Genomic DNA, 12,359 nt, shown 5'->3' with positions numbered 1-12,359 from the left:
AAAGAACGCATCCATGGAGCAGTCATCAATTATGCCGGAAAGTCCGTTGTTCACAGCCAGTCCGTTGCTTGAGTCACGTAACGGCCAAACAGAAAGTCCGTTGTTCACAGCGTCCGTTATTCGAGGCGTACGTTATACGAGGCACCTCTGTATAATTTTCAATATTTAAAATATTTCTTAAATATATATTTTATGAAACCATATTGAAAAATAGAATTTGGGTATAATTACTTTTTATATATCAAATTGATTCATATAATGTTTGTTTATATATACATTTTATTAAAGCTACTTTAATTTTAAAGTAACAGGACGAAGAGCTGAATCATTGCCATCATTGAGTAATAACAGTAACATAGAGAAAAAGAAAAAACATAAAAAACGACCAAAGATCACGAAAAAAGATATTGGTTTGCCAAAAAATTTCATGTAAGTATTTTAAATTTTCTTATCAGTCAAATTCTATAATCTAGTTTTAGAAATGGAAAGTCTTTTAATTAACTTTAAAGATTTTATGGACTTTTTCGTCATTGTCTTTGATATATAATGCTGTTCTTTATTGACAAAAAATAATAAATGTTGATAAACTACTTAATCAAAGTAACTGTGGATTGAATAAATATGAGTATGTGGTTTTGGCTTTTCAATCATTTTTAAGCAACTGGGGGGGGGAACGAGTATGACAGAATGAAGTTGCCATGGATACAGTGCATTGACATAGAAACAAACCAAAAGTAACAATCTAATATTAAAAAACTTATTTATTTATACTTTAACTTATTAACGACAAAATTTATTTATTTATTTCCGATTTAGCAGTTTATTTACACTTGTATTTATTTTAAAACGCTTGTTATGGATTAAAAATAATTTTATAATTTTGATTATGATAAATTATGAAATTTTTATTTCTGTTGTTAAAGTCACAAGTGTAATAATTTGTGGTTAGTAAATAATAATTAATTTGAGTTGTTGTTATAAAAATTTTTTTATTAAAAACGAAATTGTTTTTTAGAAAATTATTTTCTACAACGTAAAAGTTTTAGAATAAAAGTTACAATTAAAAATTTTATGTTTGTTTGTTTGAATATTAAAGTGATGTTGAGTATCTTGTGCAATTTAAATATTGTTTAATGTAATACTACTATGCTGAACTTAAAGTTGTTTATTTTATTTAAAATATTAAGTTTCAAATATTAATATACATTTTTAATATTTTTATAACAACTATTATTTGAAAACTTGAAGCTTTTTTTTCGGTACTATTTGTTTATAGTAAAAACAATTAGCTGTCTATTCATAACATATATTAAGACAGTTAAATAACAGCATATTTTTCTATGTTTTGAATAAATGATGATTAAGTACATTGGCCTGTGAAACTTACTGTTTCACAGGCCAATGTACTAACAGTAAGGTTAATGTATTGTCATGTGGTAGTTTTGTTCTGATAAATCTGATTTCAGCTAGAAACTTTATTTAACATTTCTTCCAAACATATAGTTAAATAATAGAACATTTTTCTGTTTTAATATTTATGAATAAACTGGTGGTTGCTTTTAATATAAACAAATCTCAGCAAAAAGCTTTAAGTTTTCAAAATATTTAACATATATTTTAACTAATATTTTATATAAAATTAACACACCTTAATACTGAGAAAACTCATTTATTCAGCTAAACAAACATTTTCAACCCATTCCATGGGCCATCATCAGGTTAAAGACCTGATAATGGCCCATGGTCTTTAACCTGATGATGGCCCAAAAGCTCTTTTGTTTAGCTGAATAAATGAGCTTTCTCAGTATTAAGGTGTGTTAATTTTATAAAATTAAAGAATCTGAGTGTGAATAGGAGAGTAATATTTTATAATAATATTTGAAACTTAAAATAACTTTCTTATAGTATTTAAAATATTAAGTTTAGTATAATGGATTTCAGCCAGGTACTTTAACAAACTAATAAGAAATTATTTAGTTCTCTTTAATTAATAAAAATAAAATATTTTCCAGATGATACAGTTCATATTATGTTGTTGTTATTAACTTATATCAAGCAAAAATAAATAATTTTGCTCAGAGTAAGTGAAATAATTTTGTTAGATTTTTAATAGAGAATATTTATTTTCATCTTTCTAAAAAACTACATGTATATGATTTTGTAACAGTTCACAAATATATTGCAAAATATACTAAGTAATCATTTTATGGATACCATTTGTTTCTAGTTTATTGAATTTTTGTTGCAGAATAATAGCATAGTTTCAGTTGAAAGAAAAAGAAAACTTGTTTATGGAACCTTATGATTTATAATGCAAATATTATCTTATAAATTATTGACTAAAAGATTAAATTTTTTCCCCTCTATTTTGAGACCTATTACAACCATAACACTAAGTAATGTTTCTCTGTATTTCACAACTGCACAAATTACATAAATTTGATTTTAATTTTAGTGTAATATCTAGCCATATTATCACTTTTAAATTACTTTAATTCCAATGCTACTAAATTTATAATCTGTGTGCATTTGCCTTTGTCAATTGCAATCTACTGTATTCTTTCTCTATACTTAGTTTAGAAGTAAACAATAAAACATTCCCTTCAACCATACAAAATCAGAATTTATTCATTTATTTTAAGGTTTAAAATCAAATGTGTAGAAATAAAGATTTAGACATTTAATATTAATTCTATAAAAAAAAACAAAAAAGCGAAGTTATGGAAAAAGAAATATGGAATTACTCTAAAAATGATACAAAAAAAATTGCATTTACAGGTGGCCTTTGACTTTTACACATTCTACTTTTGCACATTATTTTGCACATTTTTTAAAAATTCAACTTTTTAATACTTTTGTCGATAATGAAAAAATTTGCTTCCATGCAGAACGCTCATACACTACAAAGTGCGGTAGCTCACTCTATGTTCTCGGATACACATTTCTTCCTACAATAGTTGACTTCTCAGAATCCTAATCACTACTGCGTTGTTCTGAGCAAGAGGTCAAAACAGTTTCAGTTTTGCATTAGGGCATGCGCTGATGTGTTTTGTGTTTTGCCAATTTATTTGTTTGTTTAAATGTTTCATTCTTGATGAGTGAGAAATGGAGAAACTGCAGTGTTGATACGAACAAAAAGAAATTAAGGACTCATAAACTTCATACAATCGAGACAAAGATGGAAATAATTAAACATGAAAACGGTGAATCTTTTGCTTCAATTGGACATTTGTATGATGTAAACAGATCTATGATATGTTCAATTTTGAAAAATAAGAGTAAAATTAAGGAATACATTCAAAATTGTGGAAATATATCTTCAAAGATTGTTTCCAAAAATCACGGCATAGTGATGGATGAAATGGAAAGATATTTGTCATCATGGATTGATGAACAACATTAAAATAATGTCCCTCTGAGTTTTTTAATTATTCAAACTAAGGCTTATTAGTTTGCATGAAGATTGGAAGACTAGATTAAATGAAGATTCTAACACTGTTTCAAGCAAGTAATGGCTGGTTCGACAAATTTAAAATGAGATACGGTATTCAACTAACTCAGGGATGGGGAATCTGCAGCCTTTTGGGCCAACAAGTGTGGCCTTCTGCGGCCTGTGGTGTAAACTGAGATATATATATTTTTTAAGACCTTAATTTTTTTTTATAGTTATTATACATAAATTTATAATACACACACGCATATATAGACTGTCTTTCTTTTATTACATAACTTTCAAATTACTTAATGGCCTAAGCCTAGGGATAAAATGACAAAAAAAGTTTCAATGCGGTCTCTATAAAGGACGATGAATTGTAATGTGGCCTTCACGAACAAAAAGGTTCCCCACCCCTGAACTAACTCTTGACAACTTTATAAAGAAAACATCCAAAAGCACTTAAACACACCTCATTAACTTCATTAAGTATACATATTGATAAATAAATACAGTAGAGCAGTGTTACTCAACCTTTTTTTTTCTCGGGCCACATACACATGATAGCTATCACGTGCGGGCCACAACATAACAATTATAATAAAAAACTTATATAACTTCTCATTTGCCCTAGACATTTAGTGTGACTGTTGATATTGCAAACATTTTTTCACAATTTCATTTAAATTAGGCTTGTAACTGCTGCATGCTACTCGTAAAACGGCATCCAGGTGTGAATCAGTAAGCCAATTTCTATATATATATGTTCTTTGCATATTTCATTTTTGAGTATGACGTTTCACATAGATACGTTGATGCAAACAACGTAAAATTTGAGCACATTTTTTTACAGAAAGAATAAAAGGGACTTAGCAGTGTGGGCGAAGTGACCGAATCTATTTTTTGCCGCAAAAATTTCAAAATTTATATTTTGACTGCATTATTTACAGATCATGTCTGGGCCACTTACAAAAGCTCAGAGGGTTGCAGGTTGAGTATCATGGCAGTAGAGCATTGTTTATCCAAATCAATTGGGGACTGGGGTTGTTTGGATAACTGATTTTTTGGATAACCAATTACGTACGAAAAAATATATTAACCTATCCGATGTTGAAATTTTTCTCCGTTACGTGTCGCTTCGTGTTGAATTTTCGTAGATTTTAAGCCTAATGAAAATTTTTATAATAATAATCGAGGCTATTGTATCGTTAAAAATTATTTCTTTATTTTGTACAAACAAAATAAATATATTGAAAAATATAAAAACAAAAAAATTATACTTTAGAAGTAAATCTAGTATTAAAAATGTTTCTAATGTAATTAAAAATGTTTGATTCAGCACGACACAGTCCGACTGGAAAGCTTTCGGTTAACTGACGTTTTGGTTGATCAGTTTTCAGATAAACGATGCTCTACTGTACTTTAAAAACACAGTTTTTGGTGCATATTTTTTTACATCCCTCTACTTTCGAACATTCAACATTTGCACACACTTTCAGGAACCAATTATTATGTGCGAAAGTCAAGGGTTACCTGTATATTATTGAGTTTATTGTACTAGCTGTAAATTATAGGATATTGTACAATTATATAAATCAGATTTTTTATTGATTGATCAAATTTAGCAAATGAGGTCTCAAATTAAATCTCATGACTTCTAGATGTGCAGAAAAAAATTTAAATGTATTTTGAGTTGATGAATTATCAAAAATTTTAGCAATTGTGTCATTTACATGACCAGTAATACTGTCACATGGTAAATTATTAGAAACTTTTGCATTGCAAACATATGATAATTTGTATCTTAAATTGTCTTAATGTGTATATTTCATAAAAATTACAAAGCTTCAAATAAAAAAAAATAATTACCATTAAACCAGCAATTAATTGTCATTTAAACAAATGTTTTCTTTTGTTTTAAACTGTTGCTGTCAGGTTTCAATGGAATGTTTGTAAAAGAACATAAATTCCAAAATTTAAAAAGTTGCATGTCATGAAAATACGCACATGTTCAATGATGCATTTAAAAATTAGTCTTCCAGCCGGATTCCAGTTGTAAAATATTAAGTTTATAAAGATAGACCCTCATCAAATTTGTTTTTATATATCATACGTCAAAGCACGCCCTCCAGGCAGATGCTAATGAGTCCATGTCCTTAAAATTAATCGCTATTCCCCTCTTAAACACTTTAAATATCTCCAGTTGTTCAAGATATTTGAGGTTGGCCATGTCCTCGCACCATTGCAGTAATCGGGCATTGTCAAAGTCAACCCAGACATTGTTATCGACAGCAAAAGAATCCAATGTGGTAGTGGAAAGACTCTTCTGAATGGTGTATTTATGCTCCTTGATCCTCATTTTTAGACTGCATGCGGTAGCACCAATATATTCACCAGGTCAGTTCACTCTAAGATTGTAAATAGGGATAGTATCGACCCCTGGGATACAATTTTGGTCCAATCGGTCCTTATCATTTCTAATACAGGAAAAAACAGTCGGAGTCTGTAAGCGATCCTGTTACTTGTAAAGCATTATTTCTTTGTAGATGATAGTCTAAAAATGAAGATGATGTGGTAAATTAAACAATTACCATTAAACCATGCTGGTTTAATGGTAATTGGTGTAAATGAGGATGTTGTGGTTTTACCACATCATCTTCATCAAATAAAAACACATCACACATCATCATTAAATAAAAATAAACAATTACCATTAAACTATGCTGGTTTAATGGTAATTGTTTTTTTATTTAATTATATACCAGTAGTATTGTGGTGATTGTAAGCTTCAAATCCATTTGTAACATTTATATGTATAAAAACTTTTACATTTTCTCATATGACTGAGTGTTTGTGTTATCACCTACTTCTCCTTGGTGATATTATTCATAAGTAAGATGTTTACACATGTTTCATTTTAATTCATAAAGTTTGAGTAACTAGTGAATAAAACATTGGAGGTTTTAAGTACCTATCAGTGCATGTAGTTTATATTTTTGTGGCAACATAATAATCTAAGTAATCCATATTGTTTAGTGTATTGTAAATAACTATTCTAAAGTCAAGATTAGTAGCTTATTAAGTTCTTTGCTCACATCTGGTGGATCTCCAAAAAGATGTCAGCTTTCTTCTACATTAAGCTGCCAGGTTTAAATAACTGTAAAGAACTTCAGATGAGCCACTAATGGTGTTAATCAGGATATTACTTTAAGTTTAGCCAGTAATATTTTTCATAAAAATAAAAATTACACGTGATGGTGATAGATATATCAGAAACATTGGTTTTTTAGACATCAAAAATTTGGATTTGGCCATCAAAAATGGATATTAACCCTTTCGACACACAAAAACCTTTATAATGCAGCCTTTAGTTCAAATTATCGAATGTTTTTGGCCATTTTGAAAGGCCTTTGTCAGGAATATAATAATCGAATGATTCTTATTTTAAATGGATCTTTGTTCTGGAACGTTATAAATTTTGTGTGTGTCGATTAATTAAGTGCAGTTAAATGAAGAATTAACCTTTTCAATAGTAACTTTGTTGTTGTTCTTTTGATCCTGCACTGCTGATGGGTTCTAATATTTGTTCAGAATTTGTAGGTTTTTAACTTTGAAATTATAGTGTATTTATTGTTTAAATGTAGTGATTCTGTAAATTATACTTTGAATTTTTGTAAGTATTCTTACATTCATTATGAAATACTGATTTGAATTTAGAACATCTAAACTTTAATTATAGTGCATTTGGAGTTGACAGTGCTTAAAATGCTAATTTGCACATATATTTGAAAATCTGGAGATGGGATCTGGCTTCATTAATCTGGATTTTCAAATGCTTCACTGTACATGCTAAATTCTACTTCATTAAAGCTAGATGTCCACACGAGAATTTGCACTAAGCCAGCATGTAATCATATAACTTTCATATACTCTTCACACAGCTGATATCACTATGCAATTCACACTTTATCAGAATGCTATCTGGCAGAAAGGAGAATAAATCAAAGATGGATGACAGTGACACAATCATCTTAATGACATACTTATTCTTTATAGAAAAAAGAAAATGACTCACTATTATTATTATTTAACATTTTTCATCTTTATACGTTTTCTTTCTATGAAAAGTTTTCAAAAAATTGCAAACTACTATTATTAATTTTTCAGTTGGTATATTTATCCACTGAGCCATTTTGTAGAAAATGACATCAAACTATCCTATTTCTTGCTGATTGGCTACATCTGTTTTGTATGATTAAAAAGTATATCCAGCTCAAGCATCTAATTTATACCTAACTGTACAATTTAGATGCTCAGTTTTTCAAGGTCATTCATTCTCAGTACCAAAAACATTCAAATAGTGCAGCAAAATAGCTTATATATGTACCCAATGTAAAATATTGTACTTAGCAGTAATTATTACATTTAATTTCACTTTAAAAAACATTATATGATTCAACATTCTTGATGGGCAGATTTACTATGCTTATTCTAAATTTTCAAGTTATAACTATATCTTATTCTTATTTTTGATATTATTTATAAGTATGATACTATGATTTCTATTTTAAATATACTTAAACTTTTCTAAATACAAACTATTCCTCATTATCCAAATAATATAAAAGCAATTTTATCAAAAATTATGCTTACAGTTTGTAAATGCAAAATATATACAATGGTGCCTCATATAACGTACTTAATCTGTTCCAGGTGCACGTCCGTTAAGTGAAACGTCCATTATACGAAACTCATTTTTCCACAGAAATACATATTAAAGCATCTAATTCGTTCCGCAGCATAAAATAACCGTACTGTATCATAAAAAAATGAACATGGGGTGCGTTCTTTTATTCCTCCGCGTAACTCTGCGCGAGCGACATCCGTTTAAAAGTTTCTGCAGAACGCGTTCCTAAATTCCGGTGGGAGCGCGTGCCGTCGAACGGCAAAAACGGCGTTTGTAACAGTAGTTTACGATGGAAAGCAACATGGCGTTTTCCATGGCTCAGATAGTTTCGTTTCCGGGTCCATTATGTGGTTTTATGAATGAAAATTTACAAATTGTGAAAGCACGAGTTAGCGCATGCGGTGATGTAAGTGTCTTTACGAATTTTTTTCGAGTGGTAGCCGGCATTCTAATTTTTTCCGTGGCTATTTTGAATGCTCTTTCAACAAATAATCCATTTTATGGTTAAATTTTACAATTGGGATCCTTCTTTTGCCTTTAAAAGCTCATATTTTAGAATTATAGATTCCTCCATCACGATACTATCGATAGTGTGGAGCTGTTATCTTTCTTTCTTTCATCGTCGTTCCTAAATGCCTACAAACAGCAGCGCACTTCCGTGGTAGTGGAGACGCAGAGTGACCGCTATTAAAGACCGCACCCGTGGAGCAGTCACCAATTATGCCAGAAAGTCCGTTGTTCACAGCCAGTCCCTTGCTCAAGTCACGTAATGGCCAAACAGAAAGTCCGTTGTTCGAGGCGTACATTATACGAGGCACCACTGTATTGCTTTTTTTTGATAACATGCAGATTATTTAAAATCTACTTGAGAAGTTGTTTTATGAGTTATTAAGCAGTTTAATTTTGCATGACAGCGAAACAATGGAAATTGCACATATCACAAGAACACTATAAAGTATCAAATGTACAAATATGTCTACACATTCTTAAGAGATTTATATTAGTTACTTTCAAATGAAAGATCATAATAATACTAATGCAAACAAATGGCAATTAATTGAAATTTGTTCACTTATATAAAATTTTTTAGTATTTTGAAAATAACATTTTATTTATTTATGCATACTGGTTTTAACCATGATGCGGGAAAATAACATTAATATTTTATTTTTTCATATTTTTGTTCTTCAACACTTCCAAATGTAAAATCCAATGAGAAAAATAAAAACATTTATTGAATTTATTGAAAAACAAACATTTTCAACCTTTACAAAAGCCATTTTTAGGTTCTATTGGTAGAGTGCAAATTGAACATAAAAGTAATTTAAATAACACTTGTGTACAAATGTCGCATGCACAGGAACACAGTACAGTAATACATTATAAAATAAAAACAAATACAAAAGAAAACAACACATACAATAAGATTTTGTTTATTTATAAGCATTTAAAGTTAGAATAAACTATACTCCAAAACAACTGGAGTGCTGATATATAATGATAGGATATGAACAAAATATATATACTAAACCAGAACTGTTTATAAAACATTACATAGTTGCTAAATGCACTTGATTACTGCCCTCCATGCATGCGATATGGGAGTCGCATCCCTGCTGTTTATAGCCATTCCTCTAAAAATCGCCCTGTATCTTTCAAGAATCTCTAAGTATTTTAGATGCAATGGTACCATGTTTTGATGCAGAAGGTGAGCTCTGTCAAATTAAATCTCTAAATCTGCATCTGATGCATTGGCAGTCAAAGTCATACCTCCCAAGTTCCTAGTAATTAAGTCATAGTGTTCCTTAACCTTTTCAAAGCTTGAGAATTTAGCAATTTGGGTTTTGACATACTTCTTGATTCCATTTATGCATATTTTTGTTAGATTTATATGTTTCTCTGGAATCCCTAGTTCTAGCATCATTCTTTAGTTTCTCTCATTTAATACTATTATAAGCCGTAGAGATGTTGATATAGAGCAAGTGCGTATCCTAGTAGAATTGGTAATCCCCCCCCATTAATTGCTTGACTAAAAACATTTGGTCAACAGTGATTTTAGTCATGGACAAATAGATTTCAAGGTTGGAAGCCATTTTTTTACTGGCTTAGGTCCTGTATAATTGTTTGATGTTCTCTGATTCTCTTACATATCAGTTAAGATCTGTTGATATATAAAACAAGATACCTTCTCACTTTTCTTTTTGATATGACTTTTTATTTATAGAATTACAAATAAATAATATGAACTTGATTAAATTTACAAAATTGCTAACTAATTAAATGTAGTAATTACTTTTTAAATAAAGTGACTAAATTCATGACTATATCATTATTAAATAATAATGTGAAAAGTTGAGTCCAAAAATTATTATTTTAATATTTAAGTAATAGTTAATTAAATTATTTTGCGAAGTTTTGTATATTGATTTTAGTAATCTATGTTGTTCTATAATAATATATCTTATAGCCATATTTGGAGATAATGATTTATATTTTTAAATAGAGCTTAATCAATAATGAAGACTCTTTTCGTTTTAGTGCTTTCAGAGCAGAGTTAGAAATTAAATAAGTTTTTGAATAATTATTTTTAAGTTAATGTCATTAAATGTTGTTCTTTACCATAACTATTTTTTCACAAAAATATAATTGAAAATAAATAAATTTATTTATATGAAATACAAAAATGTGATGCCAGTTATCAAAAGAAGGAGTGTTAAAGTATGAGGAAATTATGAGAATTAAAATTTGGTGTGCTTAAATTAAAATAAAAGGGAAATAAAACCATTAAAAAATTTAAGTGAGTAATCTGCCAAAACAGACAACTATCTTCAAAACATGGAAGATTTAAGTGGGCATGAGCTATTTTGGAAGACATGGTGTAAGGTAGATTGACAAGTTTGTTTAGTAGCAAATGGGTTTTGGATAATTCATTCATAAATTTGCCTTTCAGAGTAAGTCAAATAATTTAAATATAATTAAAAAATAAGTTTAAATGAATAAAATATGTTAAAGGATAATTTAATAATAAAATTTATAATTTTCACCTATTAAAATCTATATATGAAAATAATAAGAATATATATCAACATTCTTCCAGAATGTTATAAATTATTTAATAAATTATAACAGTTATTAATTTAGATAAGAGATGGCACCTAATGTCTACCTCTAATACCAAATTACTTAGTTTCTAATTATTAATTATAGCATAATAATAATTTGATTAATTATGGTAATCATTTGGCTTAGTAATAATAAGTATTTTTAATTAATAATAAGTTTATATGTTGTCATAATTAAAAATTCATTAATTAAAGAACAATGTACAGTTTTGTATGTTATTTTTTGAAGTTGACACTTTTTTCCCAACTTTGAATCCATCTCTGTTTAACTTCAGTTTTACTAGTCAATTTCTCACTTCCTCATTCTTTTCTGCTCTCATCATTTTTATCATTTCCTTAAAAACTCTTCTCTCCCTAGTCATAAAATTTTGGAATACCTCAGCCTGCTATTCCATATCTGTGTTGTGTGCTGGGTATCACAGTTGTTATGTTTTTTATACTTTCATGGGATTATTATTATTTGTATTTTAAATGCAATAATACATGTAAACTTTATTTTAAAATAAATCTGATAATACTCAGATAAAATTTATAAATTAGTATTTTCTATCAGTAAAAAATTTATTTTAATATTTGAAAAATTATGCAAGTAGTTAATGAAAGATATTGATATATAATTACTTTTGCAGACATATCCAGCATGTTGGTTGGGATAATGATTTTGATGTAAGTTTTATATAACTAATTAATTATATTTGTGATTAGATATAAATTGGAAATAACTTCTCTTAGTTTAATTTTATATAAAAGTCTATAAATCTAATACAATAAAAAAAACTGTGTTTCTGCAAGTTATTACTATATAAAAATTTAAAACCAAAAAATAAATTCCATTGTTTGTACTCAATTCCAAATTATCTGAAAGTTTTTCCTAAGAAAACAGATATAAAAATTTATTTTATCTTACTAATATTTCTATAGTAATATGGATCTTCATGAAGAAAATCAATAAATATATCTGCTTTCTTACTTGGAAATTCTGAAAGACAAATAAAATGACAAAAATAATAAAAAATGTATGCACATTGAAATTATTATATATTGTAAGTTAATTCCTTCAATAAACTGGTATTTATTTTTAAAATTAAAGCTGACTGGCATTTATTCGGTAATATCT

General features: G+C 28.3%; 1 protein-coding gene across 1 annotated transcript in view; it reads left to right on the top strand.

Moving 5' to 3' along the window:
- LOC136975651 (actin nucleation-promoting factor WASL-like) overlaps window positions 1-12,359 on the top strand; it is an 84,374-nt gene that overhangs the window by 52,912 nt on the left and 19,103 nt on the right. Inside the window, exons 6-7 of the mRNA XM_067270746.1 lie at window positions 306-429; window positions 11,872-11,908. Coding sequence (XP_067126847.1) covers window positions 306-429; window positions 11,872-11,908 — 161 coding nt within the window. The remainder of the gene's footprint in view (window positions 1-305; window positions 430-11,871; window positions 11,909-12,359) is intronic.

Source organism: Centruroides vittatus, unplaced genomic scaffold (genome assembly GCF_030686945.1).
Source record: "Centruroides vittatus isolate TY-2023 unplaced genomic scaffold, ASM3068694v2 contig_377, whole genome shotgun sequence".
Lineage (NCBI taxonomy): Eukaryota > Metazoa > Arthropoda > Arachnida > Scorpiones > Buthidae > Centruroides > Centruroides vittatus.
Note: the sequence above shows the minus strand (reverse complement) of the source record. Positions and strands in the feature narration are given on the sequence as shown.